Raw genomic sequence first — 24370 nt, forward strand, 5'->3', positions numbered from 1 at the left:
GAATGACCACCCCATTCCACCAGAACTCCCTGAGCCCTTCAGCTCACTCTGATCAGAATCTCCTCATCTCCAAGGACTATACCCAAGAACACAGGGACTTGCAGAGGCACAGTACATATGTGAACTATTAACATATGTTATGTGTGGAATTGTGTCCCCTACCAAATTCATATGCTAAAGTCCTAATCCCTAGTACTTCAGGAAGTGTCCCTATTTGGAGACAGGGTCTTTGTAGAGAAAATCAAATTAAAATGAGGTGATTAGTGTGGGCCCTAATACAATAGAACTGATGTCTTTATAAAAAGAAAAAAAAATTGAACACAGACTGGGAGAAGACAGTGTACAGGGAGAAGACAACTGTCTGCAAGCCAAGGAGATAGTCCTAGAACAGATTCTCCCTCACAGCCCTCAGAAGGAACCAGTCCTGCAGACACCTGGATTTCAAACTTCCATGATTGCACATCTACCTCCCTTCCCCATCTTAGGCCAGGTTCCAGGCTTTCTGACTAGACTTTCTGAAGGACAACTTGGGCACAGCCATACCTGCTGGTGCTGCTGGAGAGGTACAGGGCCTCTGGCTTCAGGCTGCCCATGACTAGACTCCCTGTGTTCCAGGACATCATCCACCACCTGCCCCACTCCCCCGCCATCCGTCTCTAGGTCCTCAGCTGAGGGTATCTGTTGCAGTCGGGGCTTCTCACTCATCTTGGCTGGTCTCTGGGGAGGAGAGATGGCTGGTTAAGAAGCCAGGTAGAGCAATGGGGGTGGGAGGTGGCGGGCTGGGCAGGGCAGCCACCAATCTTGTTAGAACTCTAGCAGTGATTTTCTCTGTTGCCCTCCAGGTTCCTGCCCTCCATAAGCCCCCTTCTGTCAGCCCCCAGGAGCCCAGTAAAGCACCCCCTCAGTCCATCCTCTACCCAGTTTCTCTCACCTTGATCAGCTGGATGTGAGGTTTGAGCCGCTCCGGGCGGGGCTGCAGGGAGCCCAGCAGTGGGGAAGCAGTGGCACTGGGGGGCAGGGGCTCTGAGCGGGTCCAGCTCAGAGGCCAATGGAGGCCTGACCCAGAGAGCCGCTCGGTGGTCAGTAGGGACTGGGCTAAGTGGAAGGGCAAGGGCCCAAGCCCTGGCACTGGAAAGAATGGGGTGGGGCATAAGGAGGGAACCATGGGGAGCCATGGAAGGAGGTAAGGTCATGGTGGGAGCAGGGGCTTGGCAGGGAGATGCATGGGACTAACATTGGAAGGATGGAGTCCCTCCTCAAGCGTGCCCTTGGCAGGGTGCAAGGATCCAACCCCTTCCCAGGAGAAGCCATGGGACTTACCAGTCAGCAGAGGGGTGTGAGAGACTGAGGGATCCAGAAGGAGAATGGGCTGCAGGCGAGAAGGCAAGGTGCCCCCAGCCTCGGGCTCCAGACCATGGGGCAGGAAGAGAGGAGCATGGGGGCTCCCCAGGACTGGACGAGGGCCCAGAGCTGGATGGGTCCTGCGGTCACCATCAGCCTAGGGGAGATGTAGGGAAAAGTCATGGGGAGAAGATTCCAGTGGAGGACCATGAAGGTTATGGGTCAGACCATAGGACAAGGGTGTGAATGAGGCTGAATGAGCTTGGAGTCGGGGAGGGGCGCCCAGCCACTCACCCTGGCAGGGGCGGGCAGCCCCAGCGTGATTGTGGGCAGCAAGGACACTGTCGGCAAGGCGAACGGGGCCAGAGAAGTCTCCTGCAGCCGCAGCCTCTGGCCCAAGAGCGCCTGCCATGAGGAGCAGGGTGACCGGTCACCGGTCCCAGACCTCTACCCCTGGCATGCCTTCCCCAGAACACCCAGGAGGCCCTGGTGGGGGCTGCTCAGACCCTGTGGCCCCAGGCCAGATGGGCCACTTGCTGGAGAAAGGCTGAGCCTCAGAAGTGCCCCAGGAGCCCAGTCCCCACAAGGCCTTACCTCTGAGCCCAGAACAGGGTTGGGGCCATGCTCGCTGTCATTGGGGGAGCTGCACCCTGACGCAGGCGTGCTGCTGCTACTAGGGGAAGAGTCTGAGGGTTTGGGAGAAAGGAAGGTATAGTCAGGGGCAAAGGGTGGACAGAAAAGCACAGCTAGGTCCCCCGGTGCAGGATTTTATAGGCACAGCTCCTTCCCTAATAGGTGGCCTCTGCTTCCTGATTTATTCCCTGTCTAGCAGGAGGATGGCAGGCCACAACTGGGCTATAGCACCTTTGGGTGATTTTTTTTTAAAGATGCCCCCTTTTTTGGGCAAATGTCAGTGTGGCAACCCAGCAGGAGCTGGTTTTCAACCCCAACTCACCCCACAGTGGGTATGTGGGACACAAGCCATACAACACATTTGGTAGCCCCAAAAGGGAGACCCCTGTATACTGGGGTGGGAGGGAGAAAAGGAACAAGACCAACCAGGGCCTAGGACAACCCCACCCATCCTGCTGGCCCTTACCTCCAAAGGTCTCTGCTGGCCGCCTCCGGAGACTGGGCGGCGCACTCTCTTTTCTAAGCAGTGGGTTTTTCCTCCGCTCCAGGGACTTCTTAGGCTTGTAGCGTAGCTTCAGGTTGGGCTCAGAGACTGATAGGGAGTACCAGCATTACTCAAGTCCCAGGCCAGCCACCCTTCTCTCCTCTGCCCTTCAGTCCCTTCCTTCCCAGTCATCTCTAAGAGAAGGCAGAGCCAGAGAGGACACCCCACAGCATACTGTTCCTGCCCAGCCCAGCACTCCCAGCCCCGCTGGCTCTGCACTCCTGACCCAAATTCAAGGCCCTTCCCCTAACCCTAATCTTAAGAGTTCCTGTCTTGTCTGTTCAGCTCACCTGTCTTACGTAGGGGGAAGTGTTCTGGGGGATCACTGGGCAGGCTGGGAACGGGAGGCAAAAAGCTGCTGAGCATGGAGCGGGCAGCTCCTTCTGTGTCCAATGGCTCAAGAGTTCTGTGGAGTGAGTGCCAAGGTGCTTCAGAGGGGTGGACACCCAAAGGTCCCAGAGACCTCACTCTGCAGAGCTGCCTTCCAGAGTGTGGGCCCCGGGACCTGCCAGGGAGGCAGCCATGACAGGGCCAGGCAAGAATGGGAGCCATCTCCAGGTGGCAGCAGTGGGCCACACATGCTACGCAGCAGCCACATTGCAGACCTCCAATCTAGGCATAGAAGCTAGAGTTTGGGTACTTGGTGACAGACCCACTGAGGACTTAGTCCCCTGCAACAGAAACCTGCTCTAGGAACTAGGATATTTTTGTGCTTAAGGGAAAACATAAAGAGAGAGTGACTCATGTACAGAAGAAGAAAGCCAGGATTGGGGGCAGGGGAGAAAAAGAAAGAAAGAAGGACCTCAGATGGGGTAAGGAGAGGGAATTAAGAGAGAGAAGGCAGATACCAGTTGAGGTGTGTTTGGAGGTGCACTATGTGTATATAAAGGGTGATGGATCAGGGACAGGCCCTGGGCCTTTCCTCAAAGGGGGATGACAGGTTACTATGGAGGGAGGAGGGATTGTGAGAGGAACCTGAGGGACAGGTAGGGACAAGGAGCTACCTGTAGGGAATGCTGGGGCTGTTGGGATGGACAGTTCTCTCCAGGGCTGCTTGCTGTTTCTTTAGAATCACTTCTGCCAATTTCTGCTTGACCACGCTGCTGGCTACAGCGCCTGTGGGGCAAAGGGTCAGAAGTGATCTGGGAGAGGGGAAACAAGTGGCCTCCTGGCACATTCTCTGCCCATTGCCCTGCCCACACCTCTAGTACACGGTGTCCCAGGGACTCCTCAGGCAAAAGACAAGCCTGAGGCCTCACTTCTCCCATGAAGCCTGCAGACAGCCCCATAAGCGCCTCCATTCACAGGCAAGCAGAGAGTGGCCCAGCAGCTGTGACCCTCCCATCTAATGCTTCCCAGATCCAAGCGCAGTCACGGACACCCAGGTGGGGCGGGCAGAAAGCCCATCCTTACTTCGCTTGCTCTTGTCCTTATTGAGAAGCTGCCGCAGCTCTTGCTCCTGCTGTGTCCCCTGCAACTCAGGCATCATCGGTGGGTCCATTGAGAGCTGTGGGTGGGGCCAGCAGCCCAAGAAGAAGCAGGAGCAGAGGCCTGAGACTGGGGTGGAGGAGGCTGCAGGGAGGGAGAGAGGGAGGGCATGTGCAGGGAGCTCTATCTTTACCCTCATGGGCTCGGCTGTGCGCTGCTGCTGCTGCTGCTGCTGCTGCTGCAGGCCCGCTAGGAAGAGGTGGCGGTGCAGGCGCTGGGGATGCTGCAGGGCCAGTAGCGTGGGCTCTGGCTGGGGCTCCACTGTGGGCCGCTGGCCCACTCGCAGGTCCATGGGCTGAAGCTGAGGGCTTGGCGTGTCTGCACAGGGTGTGGGGCAGCCTATGGTCAAAGGAAGCAGGGTCGCTAGAAAGCTGGTTTGCAGGGACTTGGTCACAGCCTCCTCAGGCAGACTCAACAATAGCAAAACACCTCAAGGGGCCTTTTCCTCAATCCTCACCTGCAAGTAAGTGCTATCGACTCTATTTTGCCTGTAGAAAAGATAGTCATAAAATTGCCTTGCCACTCTACAGCTGTGCTCTGCATTGACCACTCCTCCCCAGGCCTGGGTTGAGGGCTATGGGGCTTTACTGATACTGCATAACTATGGTGGTACATTCTAGGCTCCACCCTCTCCTTCGCTTCCTTCCCTCTGGAATGAGGGGGTTTGCCCAGCTGCCCTCTAACAGGCTATGCTCATTAGCAGAGATCAGACAAAGACCCTCAGCTGCCACCTCTCATGCTCTGTCCTGAGTCCTAGGAATTAGAAGGAATGGCTGGGGCCTACCACCAGCCCTGGCTGATCATCCTGGACCTGTAGAACACTGTTCCCAGTGCAGCTTCCCTCAGCTCGCCAGGCCCACATGCTCATAGAGCCTGATCCCAGCCCCTCCAGGCCAGCTCTGGACCTGGCCTGGTGAGGACAGCAGGCTCAGCTGCCTCTTCTCCAGCGTCCTCTGCACCCACGCCAGAAGCACCCTGCCAAGCCCGTGGGTGCAGGGGTTATTTATAGTTAGCCACCAGACCAGGGTCAATGCCAGCAGAGCCAGCTGGGCCAGGCTGCACTGAGCAGTCAGCAACACTAAGATGCTGGGAGGTGGAGCTACAGCAGGGGATTATCCTGGCAAAGGGGAAGCAGGAGGAGGTGGGAGCAGGCCAGCCCCACTACAGGGTACACAATGAGGAAAACTTCCCCAGAGAGGCCTCCTTCAGGCATCTCTTTATAGAGCAGCCACAGCTGTCCTATGGGCCTGGGGCTGAGGGAGACGGGAAAAGTATCTGGCAAAACACCAGTCAGGGAGTCAGGAAATGCAGCCTCCAGGCCCAACCCAACCACTACTAATCATGATCTTAACATCTGTAATGCACCAAGTACATGAGAGTCTGCAAAACCTGTTCACCTCATCACCCCCACCTGTCCTGGGAGCTTATTATTACTATTCTGTTATGCTAGATGAAGAAACCGAGGCCCAAAGATAAAAGGCCAGTCCAAGGTCACCCAGCTAGGAGTACAGTGAGAATGGTTCCAGTCTTGCAGAAGCCAGTGCTCTGTTTTGCACCAACTTCCAGGAAGTCACCTCCCTTGGAGGGGGTTTCATGCTGGGCAAAGGAAGAGGGGCTTGCAGTAGGTTGTCACTAAGGGGCATCACTTCAATACTATAAGACAGACCCAAGAAGGGCCAAGCAAATAGACACCCACTACAACTCTCCAGATAACAAGAGATCTAGGAGATGGGCGTGCATCCAGATGTGGCCATAGTAGACAATGCACAGTTTCAATGCCCTCAGCCCTTACACATGTGGCCACTCAAGGAGTCCAGAGTCCCATTCTAGTTGAGTCTGGGTCTCCAATGCCAACACACTCCTGCTCTATGAAAGGTCTCAGTCCTCCCAGATCTGGTGTACTGGCTTCCTGGGGTGACACCCCTAATGATACAGGGCTTAGGGCTACCCAGTCTGGCTACATTCGGCTACCCAGATCTAAGGACAGTGGTTTTAGTCACACACAGGCTAGGAGCAGCCCCCAATAGTGGTCCCATTTCTTACTCTCAGGACCGCCACCACCTACTGAGCAGAAGTCTGCTGAGAACTTAGGAAGGGCTCTTCCTGGAGCCCCGCAGAGCCTGTCAGGGTGATTTAGTATTTGAGGGCTCTATAATTTGGTCCTAACTTGGCTTCTCTCAGCTCGGTCTTCTACATCTGAACACAAACCCTCCTCCTCAGCTATCAACCACCCTGTTACAAGCCCATGTATCTTTTGTCCTCTGAACTTTTTTCACAATGTCCTCCTATTAGTGCTGTCCTCACACCTAAGTTCTACCTTTTCAAATCCCACCCATGGCTCAAAGCCCAATTGGAGTCTTTCCTCTTCCTTGGACCCAGAGTCCCTCCCTCTGAGACTTTAAGTTCACTGCTCCCTGGCATGATAAGCACTTTGTGGGCAGTCTCACACCTGAGTTAAGCTCCAAGGGCAGTGACTTAGTTTTGTGAATTGCTCTTTATTGCTAGGACTAGAATAGTACCTGGAAAAATCAATAAATAAATCTCTGTATCCCTCCTAAAATGCTTCAGAACATACCCTGGCATGGCAACAGGGCTCATTAAGGATTCTTGAATGAATGGATGAACTCATGAATCAGGCTCCTGTCACTGGACACTCCTCACATATTATATTCTACTATTTTTTTCTCTCCTTTCATTTGTGTGTTCCGTCTCCTCAACCTGCCTGTAAGCTTTTGGACAGCTGGGACTGAAGCAAGGATCCTGGGTTCCATTCTCCCTGCCATACTGAATTACTAGGCATCAGGCTATGCATTCTGCACTGAGTAGGCCCTTGGTGTATATGGGCTATCGTTAAGGAAGGGAAAGGCTCAGACCTCCAGTCCTGACCTAGCCCTGTGGGCCTGTCCTAAACCTAAGCACCGATAGGAGGTCCACTTGGATCCTTCCCTGAGTGGCCTGACAGCAGAGGAGGTGTGGGCCAGCAGGGAGAACTAGGGAGAGAACCATCTCACCACGGCGAGGGGAGTCTTTTCTGTTCCAGGGGAGCAGCCTGGGGCATCTTCCCATCCCTCAAGCTCTACCATGCCCTCCCTGCAGGGTCAGTGTGAGAACCAAAGGAGTCAACAAACAAGGACACACCTCACCCAGTGCCTGACATGGGGCAGGGGTCCGAGAATAAATATTAGCTTCCTACTTTCTTTCCTCTTTCTCTAAACCCAGCCAGGACAAGAAGAGCATCCTGTCTTTCCTTTTCCTGTTGTGCTTCCCAGTACTGCAACCAGCCTGGATGCAGAGGTGCCTCTGATTCCATTTCTCACCTCTCCTCTGGAACCCTAACTTTGCCCCCTCCACTGGAACCCCAACTTCCCAACTGGCCCATCAGCCAGATCCCGGCTTTTTCAACCCGAGTCTTCACATCTCTTATGTCCCTTCCATCCACTTCTCACCCCCCTCCCCACAATCTCCCTCAGGCCTGACTCTTACCTGTGCCAGGAAGACTGAGGGAGTGGGCACCCGGGCTCACCTGGGTCCCATCTGTAGAGAGAAGAGAGATGGAGTGAAGGATCGCTGGGAGGGGGCAGGGAAGGGGCAAGGTAGTAGAGTGGTCCATGCCAGAGAGGTTCCCTGCTGCTGCATGCTGGCTGAGAAGGATTTCCAGCTCCCTCTTCTTCAGTCAACTACCCAGAGTGACTCAGATACCCTCAGTCACTTGGGCCCAGTCCACAGCAAGAGCTTAAGGAGGTCCCGGCTCACCCAGCAGTGCCCTCAGCCTGCCCTGATGCAGCCAGATACAATCTTCCCTGGGCAGCTGCACCAGGCTTCTTTAGACTGAAGGGAAAGAAGCAGGTTGGAAGGAGAAGGGGGAGCAGAGGGCTCAGGAGGCCAGCAAGGAGACCAGGCCTGGAGAAGAGAAGCAGTGGCCAACAGACCTTCCAGGTTTGAGAAGAAAGGAGCAGGTGGGAAGAGAAAAGTTTCCACAGTCAGAGACTGACTGGGTGATGGCCTGAAGGTCAGGCCACCTCTGGTAGAACCTGTGAAGTCCTGTAAAGTGGTTGAATCTGGAATTGTACAGCCTAAGGACCCCAAAGTAAGGACCTCTTTCCTCCTACTGCCCCATCCTATGTCCATTTGCTTCTGTTGCCCCAGAGAAGAGATCCACCTCATTCTCCTTAGATAATCTGAGCTAGAAGTCTTTCCTTTTGGAAGTGGCTATCTCTCCTAGGCTCCTAAGTCTACTTCTGGCCTCCTATCCCATCAGAACCCAGGATCCTAGAGTAGAGCCCTGGGTTGGTTGGCAACAGATACCCCAGAATTGGGCTGATAAAAGAAGACAGAGGTGAGTCCTAAGGCTACCAGTCCAAGGTAGACACCTTTCCCTTCTGCAATCTCAGCTCAGGGACAAGGGACAGGAGGCTAGCTGGAGGGGGGCATTTGGTGGATACCTGGGCCAGACCTGGATAGAAAGATATATTTTCTGAAGGGCAAGCAGCAGGTGGTATGCTTCAGACCTGTGCCTCAGGGACAGCCGCAGTTCCTCTTCCAGAAGCTGAAAAAGGAGAACTCCCTGCAGGCAGGCATTGTGGGGGGAGGGCGAGCACCAGGCACAGGGACTCCCACCGTGCCCTCAAACACTAGTGCCCCATTAGCTTCCATTGGTTGATGAGAGAGTTCAGTCAGGACGTGCCACCCCACCCTGACCTCTTCTCACTTCCCACAGATTTGCCATCGCCTCATTAATCATGGCCCTGGTGGTGTGATTTGTCAGGGTAGTGCCATCTGTCCCTGATACCTTGCTGGGCACAAGGCAGACCCTGCTGGTAGTGGGTGAGTTGAACACAATGACTGTCTCCTGACTCCCTAGCTAAGACATGGTATGGCTATTTCTCAAAGTTTGTGATCCCCAGGGAGCACTTATGCCAGAGGCAGGCTCCCCTCCCCATGACATGGTAACCCCTACCCTGGGTGTCCTAGGACCTCTTCTTTCTTCTATGGTACCTGGTCCCCCAAGAGAGGTTTCTGGACTGGCTCCCAGCATACTCCCAGAGACAATGTCAGCCCTCGAGCCCCCTGCCTTCTGAGAATTCTCTCCCACTTTCCCTCTGGTCCCTGCCCAAGGACTGGTTAGCAGCCTTCACGCTTGGGAGCAGAGCCAGGTCCTCTGTGCCTCTCTGCCTGGTAACCACAGACTCTGGACACCATGCACTCTCTGGATAGAAGAAAAATGAATGACCCTGAACTCTGTGGTATTTGTTACCAGGCCCAAAAGGGATGTTTTGTGGTGGTGATCTATGACATCAACTCTGTTCAGAAAAGGTGTGTGTGTGTGTGTGTGTGTTGGCAAAGGAACTGCTTCCAAAAGCACTTCCTAGAAAAAAAGTCTTGCTTCTCCTTTCCTTCCCTGGCTCTGTGCTGAAGACCTTTAGGTTCAGAATACAGCAACAGAGGCAAGACCTTTGGAACAGCTCTCTTTGTGTCCCAGAAAGAGAAAAAGCATCTCATGGCACCCATTAGTAGCCAACTAAAATGTGAATATCCTGCATTCAAGTTCTGGCTTGGATTTGAGAACACCCCCCCCCCGCCCCACTTCCACCGCCGCCACTTCTCATTGGCCTCACTGCCTCTCTTAGAGGGCTGTTAACCACTCATTTGGGGTCAGACCAAAATAAAATGAGAAGTAAATGGACCCGAGGGACCAAGAACACTCACTGCCCAGGGTTGGACTCTTCTCCACACAGCTCTCTGCAGGTCGGAAAGCTCTCTTTTTTGGAATCCTGACTACTCCTCATTTCTACCTTCTTTGGAAGCAACTGCAGTAAAGTCAGAACACAGTCTACTCAGCGTGGGGTATCTTGGCCTACCAGGGAACCTGATCTCACCCAGAACCAAGAGTCTCAGAATCCCTGACCCTGCAGGTTTCACAGCCCTTGTTTACCTTCAGAGTAGACATAAACACCACAGTCTACCCCACGAGCACCTGAAACGCGCTAGGTTCCCCACTGCTCCTACCTTATTGCCTCAGGCCCCAGCCTTGGGCTTACCTGCCCAGAAGCTGTGCCTTTACCCCATACAGGCCTACAGAGGTGGCCAGAAGACTGAGCCTCGCTGACCTCTTATCTCCCAGGGGTTTTGGACCTTGTGTTGAGGTACAGTATTTTCTAGGAGTATTGCCACCCAAATGCCTTCTCCTAATGTCTCTGATGTCATTGTTCAAGCTGTTCTTACCTCCCAGGACTCCTGACTATCTGAAAAGGAAACAATGGAAAGGCTAGGAGAAAGCAGGCAGTGGTAGGAAGTCAGCGTCCTTGGGTTCAGGACTGACTCTCTTCACAGCAGCCTCAGAGTGTCTGTTCCTGGCACAGGAGGGACAAAGTTTGCCTCCACAAGGTGGCTGGCAGAAAAGGTGATGTGGCTTCAGGAAGATCCAAGAATAGACTAACAGAAGAAGAACATTGTGATAGCCAGACGTCTGCGACTCAGCAAGGCCTGAGCATGGAAGAACTGCCCTTCTTCTCGGCATCTGGCTCACAGAACCAGAGCACACTAAGAGCTGATGGTGCCTTGGAGGTCATTCAGGCTGATGCTCTCTCACTTGGCAGAGGAGGAAAGAGCAAGGGGAAGATGCTAGGTCACTGCCACAGGGCAAGTCAGAGGTCCAGGCAGGCCAGGCCCAATCACGCCACACCAGTGCAAGAAATGGATCCCAAATGTAGGTGCTAATTCCCTTCATAGGAGGCCACTGATGTTGGGGCTGAAGAGAAGAAAATATGAATGGAACTTGATCCTTACTTCCAAGGAATTTCAAAAATAGCCCTTGAATATTTGTTTAAAATGTACTACTTAGAAATACTTAGAATATTCAAATAATAATAATAATAATAATAATAATAAAAGGGAGATCAGTAGAGTCAACAAAGAGAATCAACAAAGGGAGGAGGGGAGGGAAAGAGAGGATAACTGGGGAATGAGATTGATCAAATTATGTTACGTGCACAAAGGAATATGGCATGATGAATCCCACTATTATGTATAATTAGCAAGCACCAATAACTAAAAAATTCAGAATCTAAAAGTGTAAGACAAAATCTCAGTTCCTCACTCATACCACCTCCTAGAACCAGTCTTTTGTAACAGCTTCTTTCTTTTTTGTTTTAAACAGTTGCTAGGGATCAAACCCAGGGCCTCATGCATGCTAGGCCTGAACTATCCTCCAGCCCAAATAGTTTCTTGTGTTTTTCCTCCAAAAATTTCTATATCACTCTCTTGGTACTAAACTGCTTCTTGCTCAGATTTACCCAGAATCCAGGGGCTGAGACTGGCCACATGAAGCCTGGCAGGCTACAAACTGTGCGGGAAGTGAGGGTTCACTGCATAGAGGTCATTGGTTTTGAGGTCAGGCAGGAGAGCCAGCAACACAATTTAACCTGGTCAAGCCTAGCAGCCCTATCTGCCATCAGGAGATAAGAACACCTACTGGAAGAGGCCAGCTGAGCTCAGCAATGCCGGCTGAGAGCACCCAGCACGTGGGGCTGTTCCCTCAGAGCAGTGATTGTTAAGGTTCGCCTCCTGAACCTGCACGTGGCCTCCTTCTGCCATTAGTCATTGGGTGTCTGGTTCCCACTCCCCTGCTCCATCTACCACAGACCATTTTCTCCTGGATGCTTCCCCGGACCAATCTCTTCTCCCCCACCTCTACTAAGTACAGTCTCTTCCCTTTCTCGTCCACTTGAACTTTTGCTTTGGTGATGGGGATTGAACCCAGGGCCCTACACATGCTAAGCACATGCTCTAGCAACCCTCCAGCCCTACCTGAACCTCTACAGGCTAAAACTTCATCATGTGTCACGAGCTGTTCTGGTGCACATTTGCTAGGTTATATAACCCTCATGACAAGCCTATGAGGTGGTTACTGTTTTTATCCCCATTATATACATGAGCAGACTGTGTTAAATAACTTGTCTGAGGTCACATGACTCAGAGCAGCTCCAGAATCCATATTCTCAAGGAAAACATTCCACTCTTCTCTCTAGCACTTCCATTCCCCTCTGGTGGGCTGGCATAGGACAAATGCTGGCCCTTCATGGGCACAGGGAAAAATGGGAAGATCTCAAAGCCCCCCAGGACTCTGTGCCAGTGGCAATTCCTAGGCCTGCTACAGGTGAGAGGGCAGCAGCTGCCCTTCTGGGCTCTGGGTGCCCTTGAAGGCAACCTTGAAGAAACACTTACAGCAACTGCTGACTTGCAGAAACCTAGCAGTGATTCGGGACTGCATGCTGAGAACAAGGGCTGGCAACAGGTTGGGTTTTAGAAGAGCACCAGTTCCATATTCCCAGCTCTTGGATTCCCTGCCAGGTCCTTTTTCTAGAAGCTCCCAAGTCCCTCTGAGAATCTCATTAGCATCCCAAAGCAAGCGGCATGGTTTCTCTGGACAGACAGAGGGGCCAGCTGGCCCTTGAGGCAGAAGTTCAGCTGGTAGGTGAGCAGCCTGGAATGTCAGCCTACCTAGATGGAAGCTTCCTGTCAACCAAGGCAAAGGGGCAGGAGGCCCTGTAGGTTCCACAGCTGTGCACCCAGAGAGTAGAGCTTGGATGTGCAGGCTGCAGGTCACCCTCCAGCCTCGACTGTGAGCATGCCCCTTTCCCCATCACCCCTGGGTGGCTGGGGCCCTGTGACAGCTATTTTTAGCTCTTGACACCTGGGTATTTTGCAGCCGCAGGATGTCCGGTTTGGAGTCTCTTTCTGGGAATCCCACAAGCGGCTGTTGTAAACAGCCCCACGCAGCGGCGGCCTGAGCTGGGAGCCAGTACCCGCCCCCCTCACTTCTGCTGTTTGAGATGAATCAAACAGGAAGCAGAGGTAACCATGGCAGTGGCAGCTTGAGCTGCCTTGGGGTGGGAAAACATTCTTCCTAGCTTCTTGTCCCCATCCCATCTCTGTTCCACTCTTGGTGGCCTCTCCTCCTGGAAGGAGACCTGAGGCCAGGAGTGCTGGGCCACTTCTCAGTTGCATGTGGATCCTAGGCCTGGCACTCTCTGGATAGCCTTTGCTGTCCTCAGGCAAAGAAAACCAGTGGTCTTGCAGGCCCTGCCACCTCCCAGGGTCTCTCAGACCACCCCTCAGCCTTCCCTACATTGTGGAGGGAGGGCACAGATGCTTCCTTGGGGTGCCAGGCCTGGCAAGCCTGCATTCACTTTCTATGATCATGGCTGCCTCCTTATAACTAGGCCTGTTCCCCATTGCCCTGCCCACTTAGGGAATTCCTGAGCAAGCAGGCTACCCTGGTCCAGGCTGCCCTTGAATCTGAAATTCCTGGATTCAAATGCTCTTAACCTCAACTCTCCTCTCCAGTGTCTTCAATCCCTAAGATAAGAAGTTCACCATTAAGTCTAACCACCATCTTTCCTATCATAAGCAAAATATCCTGAGCAGGCAAGGTTTGAGGCCCCATGATAATATGGGGATAAGAGTTTAGGTCTGTCAGCTTCTGCCTTAGTCGCTTCCCCTCCCCCACCCTATGGCACCCCACTTAGACCAGCTGCTCCCTCTTAGCAGCCAGTCTGAGCCAGTCTTTCTCAAGTGCTTGCCCCAACAGGAAGCACAGTCACCGCCCTAGGGTTGCCTTTCAGGGCGGCTCCTTCTCCCCTCTGAGGTCTTACATGCATTCCCTTGCTCTCCTGGTTGGCTCCCCGGGGCCAGACCCTCCTTCCTGGGTGTATCCTACTCCTGTCTGCCTCTCCCTGCTGTACCATGAGCCAAGAGATGTCCGCCTTTGGCTTCTCTCAGCCTGTGCCACCCAAAGACCAGCCAGCCCATTCACAAGACTGCTGGGGAGACCAGTAAGTTCTAATATTAATAATGATTATATTATCATAATTATTAAGATCAGTATTAATGACCATGTATTAATTGCTAATAGTGTGCTGGTCACTGCACTAAGCATTTCACTTGAACCATCTCACGTAGGTCTCACAACAGACCTGTAAGGTAGATACTGTTATTACCAAGGAAGAAACTGAGGCTTAGAGAGGTTAAATAACTTGTGCTAGCTAGGGGTGTAATCAGTGGTAGAGGATTTACCTAGCATGCACAAGGCTTGGGGTTCAAACCCTAGCACTACAAAAAATAAAAATGAGAGAGAGAGACTGCCAAGGTCACATGGATGGTGCATGGGGCAACTGGAACTCCAGAACCTAAGGTCATAATCAATACACTGATGTGTACAGTTAACTCAGCCCACCTCCTAGTAGATGATAATATGAGGCCCCAGAAGGGACAAAATAATCCAAGGGTGTGACTCTCAGCATCAGCATGTTCCTACAAAGTGTGCTGTGCTCCATCCAAAAAATATCAACAATAACAAAAATAAAAACATATCATAATCTTGGTCCGTGTCCCTCACACGCCTCTCGTCTCCAGGAGGCACCCCCCCATCTTCACTTCCTTTTTCATCTTGTATTTTCCCTGCTTTTCAAATGGACATTTTAACATTTTATTGTCTTTCCTGTAGCTGATTCCAGTAGGCTACGAGTAAACTAGCAGACCTCCCAGGGCTGCCTTGGAGGATCACAGGCTATGCAAGCACTCTGGAAACTGTCAAGCCCTGTAGAAAATTTGAGTTGCATAACCGGAGCAAGTCACCAGTGGAGTGGTACTCGGGGTGAGTTCCCTTGGAAAGATGTGGCCTCTCTCTCACTCCCAGGTCTCACATTCAGGCAAATCTTGGGCAGGTGGATGGGGTAGAGGCAGAAGGGAGCAACTACCTTCAGGGCAGCTTCCTGGGGACTAGGGACATAGCCAAATGGCAGGGAAAGGCAGAGGCAACCCTGTAGACACTCAGTAGGACACTCACTCAGTAAAGGAACTGCAACAAACTCAGAATGCTGGCACTCACACGGATGTCACATTAATATTAATGACAGTTAATACCCTAGAGGTCTCAGTCTCGTGATGCCTTAATGGCCCCTCTTTTTGCCTATTTTTGGAAAATGGAAGAAGTCTTTTAGGGAGATTCTCCAGGTGACTGCTTCTCTTGTGTAGTCAGGGCCCTTGACGCTTAGTCAGAGATTTTTCCAGATCACATATCCAGCCAGGCTGCTTACATAGCTTTCAGGGAATTCAACAAACAGATGCATGACCCTGGCACTGATTTGGAGAAACCAACTATTATGGACAATATCTGGCCAACTGAGGACCTGATGGGATGAAATTTAACTGCAATAAGAAAAGGAGATCGCTGAAATAAGCAAACAAAATCTGCAGTGTGATCTCATTTTGGTAAAAAGAATAACCTAAAAAGGGACATAAGAATGTAAAGGTGTGCACAGAGGGCCTGCGGTAGTCATCGCTGACTGTGGTCTGTTATGCTTTTTATTTCTCAAGGTTTTTGACTCTGTGTTGTCTGCTATCTACACTGCCCATAAAGTACCACTGCAATAAGTGCAGTGTACCTATGCAAGCATATGCGCACAAAGATGGTACAGCCCATGGGAGCAAACACCTGACCTCAGGTTCCCGTGAGAACTAGGCCACAGGGCTTTCTTCACCTCCATATTTTCTTGGACCCAGTATCCTCTGAGGTTCCACGTTATCTAAAACCTAGTGTCCTCTGCCTTTTCTGAATCATGCTGAGGGCCTAGCCCAGGCTAGGCATAAAGTCAGGCCTTACTTAATGAATGCCTGTCGGCTGAATAATGATCATTTCCTGAAAGAAATGCCTCATGCCTCTTCCAGGGCTGATGTGCTGGGAATACTCACTGCTGCCGTCACTAACCTGCCCACCCTCCTCTACTTCATGTTCTTAGAAGCTGTCACCACGGAGCTAAAATAAAGGTCACTGCAGCAAAGGCTGGCAAGGTACCCCATAGCAGAGCCATTGGGGTGGCCTATCCCAGCCCCACCCCCAGCTGAAATAGCAGCCCCTCCCAAGGGCCAGGGGGTCCCCCCTCACCCGGCTCCACTGGGAAGGGAGTTAACAAGAGAAGCAGGGGTCCACCCTGTGACTTCTGGCTACAGCCTCCTGCTGTTCCAGGCCCTTATGGGTGGAGGAATCTGGAGCAGGGAATTTGGCCTGGTTTTTTTCTGTGAACTGGGGCTGGGCCCAAGTTTCTGTTCTTCTTGTCTTCAACATTCCCTGTCCCTGACCTTCACAAATATGAACAATAACATCAATAATAATGATGAGTATTCAGTGTACACTGACTTCATACCAGGCAACTAGGCATGGAACTAACTTTACTTACATTATTTCCTTTAATCTTAAGTGGGTTTTTGTTTGTTTTTTGGTACTGGGAATTGAGCCCAGGAACACTTTACCTCTGAGCTACATCCCCAGGCTTTTTTTTTTTTTTTTTTTTTTTTTTTTTTTTCATTTTTTATTTTGATTCAGGGCCTCACTAAATTGCTGAAGCTGACCTTGAACTTTCAATCCTCCTGCCTCAGCTGGGATTACAGGCGTATGCTACCACACCCAGTTTCCTTTAATCTTTATAGCAACTCCATGAGATTGAAACTATAATTATTTTCACATTACTGATGAAGAAACTGAGGCACAGAGAGGAAGGTGCCCAAGGTCATGTTTAACTGCTTGCAGGAGAAACAGGGATTCTGCCAACGCCATCCATCCTCCCCATAACATCCTTACAGGAAGGGCCTCCTGTCAGGCTTTGGGCACACAGGGGTTTGAGGTGATAATTAACATCTGTAGGGTACTTCAGAATCCACCAAGTGTTTGACTGGCAAATGATGGGGGGAAAGTCTGGATACTGAGGCTTAGTGCTCTCCGCATCCTTGCACGGCCATTCCACTGGGATTCAAACCCGGGTCCCGGGACTCAGAATGGCATACTCCTTCCCCCATATCACACAATGCCCCTGGCCCAGCTCTCAAGACCGCCCTGAAGGCCCGGAAGAGACAGTCACAACCCCCTTTAGCTCTGGGCCCCTGGGGACCCTGCCTGCGCGCGCAGCCCCTCGCCCGTCCGGGAGGGGTGCTGTGCTGTGCCCTCACCTCCTCAGCGTCTCCACCGTGACTCACTCCCGGGACCGGGGAAGCACAGCCCTGTTTGCTGCCGCCGCCCCGCCTCCAGCTCTCCGCCTCCACATTTGCTAACCGAAACCCGGCTGCTGCTATTTTTAACCCTCCAGCTCCCCCTTGCCTGGGGCTCCCCCCTTCACCCTCCCAACCCCTGCCCCAACCGGGTGCCACCAGTCTGTCATTCTGAGAGCAGTTCTACAACCTGAATGCCCCGGAGGGTGCAGCGGATGCCCCGGACGTGCAGGTTTGTGGGGCAAGCAAAACAAGACGGTTGCAGCCCAGTCGCCGAATTCCCCCACCCCGACTCTTTCCGAACCTGTAACTCCCAGCCTGCCCCGCTCCTCCCGGCCATCCTAGGGAGTGGCGGGGGGGGGGGGGGGGGGGGGAACCTTCTGGGGGGCGCGGGGATGTTACCGCAGGAGCCGGAGCTGGGCTTCTTGGAATGGGCTCTGCAGGGAGTTCAACTGAACCCAAGAGGAATTTTATCCCTTGGGTTCCCTCATTATCCCCAGCTCCTGAAGTTGGCCCTGAAGGCCCCAGGTTTCTGACCACCAGGGTTTCCATTCCCTGAAAGCAACATGCGGGAAAAGTTAAGTGGTGTGGAGACAGGGTGGGGACGGAATTATAGCCCAGAGCCCTCCTCATTAGAAGCCTGCTGTGCAGCTCCTTCAGGGAAAGTCTGGGAGGGCACCCAGCAGTCTGGAGAGGCCCAGGTGGAAGAGAGCCTTAGCAGCATGGAAGAGCAGGAAAGCAGACCCCCGCCCCGCTTCTCTTACTTGAGGGCTCCTCCAAGGCAAGGGCTGCATCTTCCTGCTGGAAGCCCTGGGTTTTCCCGGCAAAACTTCTACAGAGGAGAGATTGGAGGCCAGAGAGTCTGAAGGCTGCTGGCCTAGGGGAGGAACTTTTCACCCAAGTTCCTAATGTGAAAGTTAACCCCTGAGAGAGGGTGAAGGGGCAGGGCTGCAGGTGGACCCAAGGGGGCATTTCCTTCTAGCAGATGCAGAGCAGGTGGCTTGAACCAGACCCTTCTGTCTCTCTTAGAGGCTCACCCAGTTTGAGAAGCAGATGCCAAGGGCCTACAAGAGGCTCTGAAGAACCCAACCAAAGGGTCATCTGGGTTCAGGTCCTCTCCACACCCTCTACTATTCTGGATCCTTCAGGGCCAGCCTCAGCCCTCTTTAGAGCCCTGTCCTCTTTCTTAAGGCCCTGGTCCTCTCTAAGCCTTGACCCCTTCTATCCTTGGTAATTCCTAAACCAGGTAAATAAGTCCCAGTGGCCACAGAAGTAGCCAGACTAGGCTCAGAGGGGAGGAACTGGGCACAGAGGTTCCCAATTGGGGAGACTGAGACCTGGGAGAAAGGGAATGAAATGAGGTGAAAGGAAGTGAGGCAGGAGGGTCAAGAATGGGGTGGTGTTTGGGAGCTCCTGGAGAGGGGCTGTCTCCTTTTTTTTTTTTTTTTTTAATATATTTTTAGTTGTTGATGGACCTTTATTTTTTATTTATTTATTTATATGCGGTGCTGAGAATAAAACCCAGTGCCTCACACATGCTAGGCAAGCCCTCTACCACTGAGCCACAACCCCAGCCCCAGGGACTGCCTCCTTTCTAACATTCAGTATGGCCACAAGGTCCTAGACTCGACCCCCATCCCATGCAATGAAACAGCCTGGATTTGGGCTCCCTTTTGCTCCCCCTGCTTCTCCCCAGCTCTGCCTATCTTTGGGGGCTGCTTAGGTAGAGGAGACTCTGTTATCCTCCATGCCAGGAGAGAGGTCAGCGATTCATCACCAGTACTCAGCCAGTACTCAGCCCAAATCCCCCACCCAGATCCAGGAATTTCTCAAGCAAGGCTCAGAAAGCTTTGGGGGCTCACTTTCAGACTGGGGAGGTGGGAAAAGTAATCAGTGTCCCAGGCAGGCCTCCCATGGCCCTACCTAAGGAAGTCCCACATTGTTATTTTATATTGCCCTACCTAGTACAGTTCTTTGTGGGGCTTATCACAATGTGTAACTAATACCATATACTTATTCCTTTACTTGCTTACTTATTTCTGTTTGTCTTCTCCACTAGAGTGGAAGTTTTCTAAAGTTAGATAGTATGCCTTTATGTCCATTGCACATCTGTGCCCAGCACCTGGCATACAACAAGGCTCAGCAAGCATCCATCGAATGGATGAATTGCTGGAAGACTGGCTAGGTAAATGAGGGTCCCTGGCTGCCAACATCAACCTTTAGGATTGATATGCAACAGTTTCAGGATTTCCCCCAAGAAGGAGGAAATACAATGTAACAAGAAGAACAAGGTCAAGAAAGCTGGGACCCCAAAGGAAATTTTAGCCCCCATCAGAGTCAGCATCTACACCAGATCCATCTGGTCCCCTTTAACACACTGAGTATGGATGTATGCACATACAGGATACATGGGTGAGCCCTAAGTCATTAAGTTTTGGAAGACTTGAATCATGTCTTGGTTCTTCCTTTTAATAGCCCTCTGACCTAGGACAACTATATACCTTCTGCAGTTCTGTTTCTTCTAAAGAAAAAATGAAGAGGTTGACCCAGATTGGTGTTCCTCAAACAGCTTTGCAAATCACTTGAAGTGCACATTAAAATCCAGATTGCCAGGCCCCACCCCTGCAGATTCTGACAGATTCTGGTATGGGGCCTGAGGATGTTTATAACACATTCCCCATGTGACTCTGAAGCAAATGGTCTAGGAACTGGCATTTAAGGACCATGGATGAAATGGTGATTTACAAGCCAACATTTGGACTTTTATTAAAAAGTCACTGCTGCCAGGTATGGTGGCGCATGCGTGTAATCCCAGTGCCTTGGGAGGCTGAGGCAGGAGGATCACAAGTTCAAAGCCAGCCTCAGCAACATGAAGAAGCTAAGCAACTCAGTGAGACCTTGTCCCCAAATAAAATTACAATAGGGCTGGGGATGTGGCTCAGTGGTTGAGTGCCCCTGAGTTAAACACCTGGTACCCAAAAAAAAAAAAAAAAAAAGCCATTGCTACACAGGTATACATCCCCCCAAACATGTCAACACACCCCACACAGAGCCATAGATTGCAAAGGTATACACTATACACATGACACACATCTGTATTATATGTATGCAAACTACCACCACATTTGTCACAAGTTGCCACGGAACCACTACATCCACATCCACAGCTCACAGGCAGAGCAAAAACACAGACACCTACCCACATACACCTAATGTGTGTGTTCACACACATCACATGGAGATTCACACTTTACAGATACTATCCTGAATTTATTTTGCCTCTGGGAGCTGGTCCAGGACCAAAGGAGCTATGCTCTGCTGATGAAAACATCCCTCCTACCTCTGCCACCCACACCTATCCCCCTTGCCCCAGGCAGTATGCTGTCCACCTCTCCCTTGTGTGGCTAGAGGAGGGCAGTGGAGAGAGGCTGAGGCCAGTGAGTCGAGTTTCTAGGAGCCCTCCCAAACCCATTACCTTTTCTGTTCCCCTTCCCCCCCCCAGGAGATGCCAGAGGGCTACCACTGAGGCTCCAAATCAATCCTCCCTTAGGCTACTTTCCTGGATTCCTAGGTCTTGGTCCTAGGAAGCCAAAAGGGTTAATGGGTGGCTAGATCTGGGGACTCCTCCTAATACGTACGCCTCTAAGGAAAGGGCTGTCTGGGGGCACTTTCCTGCAGCCCTAAGACCTAGGTCCCCCAGGGAAGGTTACCACAGAAACAGGAGAAAATATTATAAGGAAACACAATACCCGGCAGGGTCACCTGCTGACCGGGCTTCCTGCTGTGTTGCCCACCCCCATCTCATTCCCTTATAGCCTCCTTCTCCAGCCTCAGTCTGGGCCTCCTGGCCAGCACCTCTTTCCTGCCTCCCCTGGATTGGCGGAAGCAACCTCAAGGAGAAACTCTACCCCTCTATGGTCCTGAACTAGCCCAGAGCTAGTCCCCCCACTCCTAATCCCTACCAACCTCCCCCCACCACCACTACCACCACAGGAAATCAATGCTTCCTGCCCCAGAGGAAGTGCCCATCCAGTTAACAAATCCAACACATACAAATTCATAGTCCAGGGGCTTGAGCCTCCAGGAGACAGATACCCTCCCCCAGCCTCAGGTCTTCCTGGGGCCCTGCTTCCAGCAATATCCCACACTCCACTAGAAGCCCCAGCCCCATATCTAAGCATGGGCCAGGGTCAGGAGAATGGGCACTAGCAGAAGCAGAAAGCCTGGTGCCAGGCGCCATTCCCTGGTTGGGTGACCCTGGGTCTTGCATTAGTTCATCTTCTCTCTGCCAACTTCAAAACTACCAGCTTTTAATGAAAGGTCAGGGGAAAGAAGACAAAGAGGAGGCGGGATTACAGAGGCTTCTGTCTTCCGGGGGTTCTTACAAGAGGGTCTGCATTCCCCACTTCATCACATACAAGTTTCTCAATTACCCAAAGTTTTATATCACAGTTGTGAAAGATTCAACTCTGGTGCTCAGAAGTCACCAAACACTAAAGCCAAGGTCCACTATACCTAAGGGAAGTGGAGGGATATGATACACCCCCCAACCCCCAGTTAGACACTGACTTCTCTCTTTATGGTCAGTCACTCCTGCTCTGTGCTCAGGACAGTGCACTTGGAATTTCTGCCCCGTTTTAGTGACAGGGAATCTGAGCTTCATATAAATGTGGAATGACCTGCTTAGAAATTAAAATGTCCCTGTATCCACAACCCAAAGTAAGCCTTGGTGGCCAGGGAGATACCCACATAATAGGCTGAGCCAAGGGACAGAGGTCTTTAGGGAACACTGCCCCCAACCATTCCAGGTACAACACTAAGAGGCAGCTCTGAGGTTGACCCTGCTCCTGGTGCTGCCAGGCAAGAAGGGATATAAGGGGACTAAAGGCAGGGAACAAGTCACAATGGGTTCAGGACTTGGTCTAGTTTCAGTCCACTGGGTACCACACAGTGGAACTGCTGTATGCCTCAGTTTCCCTCAGCAATGACTTAAAAGAAGAAGAATTAGGAAGTGAGGAGAGGGGAGAAAGGGGAGGGGGAGGGAAATGCTAAGCAATGAGGAGTCAAGAGGTGGTTTGCAGAAACTGGAGAAGGGCCTGGAAGTTATAAAAGGGTCAGGATGAGGAGGGAAGTACGTCTGGCAACCAAACAGCCTGTGGGGTCCTGCCTGGAGAAATGGGCCACCAAAGTGCCCCATTAGAGCTAGGAACCTGGGTCATAGTCTCCTTTCTTTCAGCCCAGTGACTGGATGGGGTCTTGAAGGAAGGTCCCCATGGGTCCAGGTCCAAGTCTGGGGAACAGGCTGATGAGTTCAGATGTTGAGCTCCCATTGTGGTTACTGAGGACCAATGCCCCACTCTCACCCTAGAAACTGGCAAGCAGTGCTGGGCTTGAAGCAGATGTCGAAGAGGGATGTGGGAGGGATGGTCAGCAGCAAGACAGCCAGTGTTCATTGCAGGAGGCCTTCCAGTACGCCAGTCAACAAGGACAAGGAATGAGGCGCAGCGATGGCTGGTCCAGGTCAGGCATAAATGGGCAGCCAGAGGGAAGGATGTGTGTGTGTGGGGGGGGGGGGGGGGGTAACGGGGGGGGGCGGAACGGGGGGGGCGGAACGGGGGGGGCGGGGGGGGGGGCGCTGGGTGGCCTGTAGGCCCCAAATAGCTGTCTCCTAACCTGCAGGCCTAGAAACTGGTAGTGGGAATCCAACTTAGTTTGCCAGACTTGCCCCTGCCCCTGCTCTCACATTCCCCAGCACCAACAGACCCCAGACCCCAGGCCTGGACATCACTTATTCAGGTCCCCGGACTTCAGTACACAGCCGGTGGTCCCTACCTTCCTGTGCTCCTGCAGGTACTGCCCTTCACGGCTCACTTGGGCACAGGTGTCTCTTCACCCTGATGGGTGAGCAAGAGTCTACTATGCTCGGATAATCTCCCAACCCGGGACCCCTCCAGGGGACCGCTTTCTCCACCCAAAAATCTGAGTAGGGCCCTGCCGGGCACCACGGGATGAGGGCGCTGATGTCCAGTCCCACAAGCCGGGCTCTAACTCAGTGGGTCCTGCCCTTTGCCCCTGCGCTTCCAAATCTTCCGCTTCGGAGTACCGCCCCCTCCCCGGGCCACGGCGGCCGTCCCTGCTTCCCGGGTCTCCCAGCTTGTCCTCCCCGAGAATGGGGGTGATGGAACGAGGGCCCGGGCACCCGCGGCCCGGGGCCTCCAACTCCCTCCCTCGGGCCTGTCGCTGCCCCGGGCAGGCGGATGTGGGCGCCCCGCGGGAGGCCCGAGCCCTCCGGCCCCGGAACCAGCCCCGGCCGGGAGGCTGCCAGAGCCCCGCGGAGCCAGGCAGGGCGGGTGCGGTCGGGTGCGGTCGGGGGGCGCACACCCGGCCCGGCCCACGGGGCCAGCGGGAGCCCGAGCCGGAGCCGGAGCCGGAGCCGGAGCCCGAGCCTGGGCGGGCGGCGCTGGGTGCCGCGCAGGGCGGGGCGGGCGGGGCGGGGGGCGACCGCCCAGTACTCACCAGCGCCGGGGCTGTGCATCCAGGGGCCGGGGCCCTCAGAGCGGGGGGCTCATGGCGGGGCGGGGGGCTGGGGCGCCGGCCTCACATCCCCCCAGTCGCCGGAGGCTGCAGAGCGACTGAGAGACGGCGAGAGGAAGGGAGGGGGCCGGGAGGGGGAGGGCCCTGGCAGCCCGGCCGGCCGGGTAGGATGACAATGGAAGGAAATGCTTTATCTGAGTCTGAGAGCGGGCCAAGGGGGAGGGGAGGGAGGGGGCAGGCGCTCGCGGCCCTGGGACACACCACCCCGGCAGACACTGCACGGCGCGGCGCACAGGCCGGCCGCAGACACTGCGCGCCGCCTGATCGCGGCGGGCGCGGTGCACCGCCTGGCCGGCAGCGCCGAACCCGGAACGCGGGACGCGGCCCGACCCGTGCGCTGCTGCCGAGCCCCAGCCTGCGCGCGGCTCTCCGACCAGAGCACAATCCCCGGAAACCCAGATACCTGAGCGCACGCACCCTTGCATACACAACGAGCATGCATCCATGTTTACACAGGGGCAGGGTCATTTACACAGACACACGCTTCGGGGAAGGACCCCCGTGCACACACCTCTGCACACATACAGTCCACAAGCAAATAGCCGTATACAGGGACAAATGGACACGCGTCAAGTCCCATGCAAGGTCCCATGCGAGGATTGAGGATTCCCAGACGTACACCCCCCATCTCTCTCTCTCTCTCTCTCTCTCTCTCACACACACACACACACACACACACACACACACACACACGCACACACACGCGCGAAAGATTTGCCTCAGGAAAGT

At 53.3% G+C, this 24370-nt stretch overlaps 1 protein-coding gene across 7 annotated transcripts in view; it reads right to left on the reverse strand.

The window, feature by feature from the left end:
- Positions 1-23728, reverse strand: part of HDAC7 (histone deacetylase 7) — a 35782-nt gene extending 12054 nt beyond the window's left edge. The window contains exons 1-12 of one of the 7 annotated variants that reach the window (XM_079139508.1): positions 23564-23727; positions 7490-7540; positions 4140-4345; positions 3932-4025; positions 3523-3634; positions 2809-2924; positions 2441-2566; positions 1936-2027; positions 1636-1746; positions 1321-1498; positions 932-1128; positions 544-717 (exon numbers count right to left, since the gene is read on the reverse strand). In XM_079139508.1, the coding sequence (XP_078995634.1) occupies positions 544-717; positions 932-1128; positions 1321-1498; positions 1636-1746; positions 1936-2027; positions 2441-2566; positions 2809-2924; positions 3523-3634; positions 3932-4025; positions 4140-4345; positions 7490-7540; positions 23564-23582 (1476 nt within the window). In that variant the 5' untranslated portion in view covers positions 23583-23727. Of the gene's footprint in view, positions 1-543; positions 718-931; positions 1129-1320; positions 1499-1635; positions 1747-1935; positions 2028-2440; positions 2567-2808; positions 3024-3522; positions 3635-3931; positions 4346-7489; positions 7541-17811; positions 20012-23563 lie in introns of those variants that run through there. The other 6 variants (XM_079139503.1, XM_079139504.1, XM_079139506.1 and 3 more) reach the window with 6 other exon arrangements.
- Between the last annotated feature and the right edge of the window lie 642 nt (positions 23729-24370).

Source organism: Sciurus vulgaris (genome assembly GCF_902686455.1).
Source record: "Sciurus vulgaris genome assembly, chromosome: 5".
Lineage (NCBI taxonomy): Eukaryota > Metazoa > Chordata > Mammalia > Rodentia > Sciuridae > Sciurus > Sciurus vulgaris.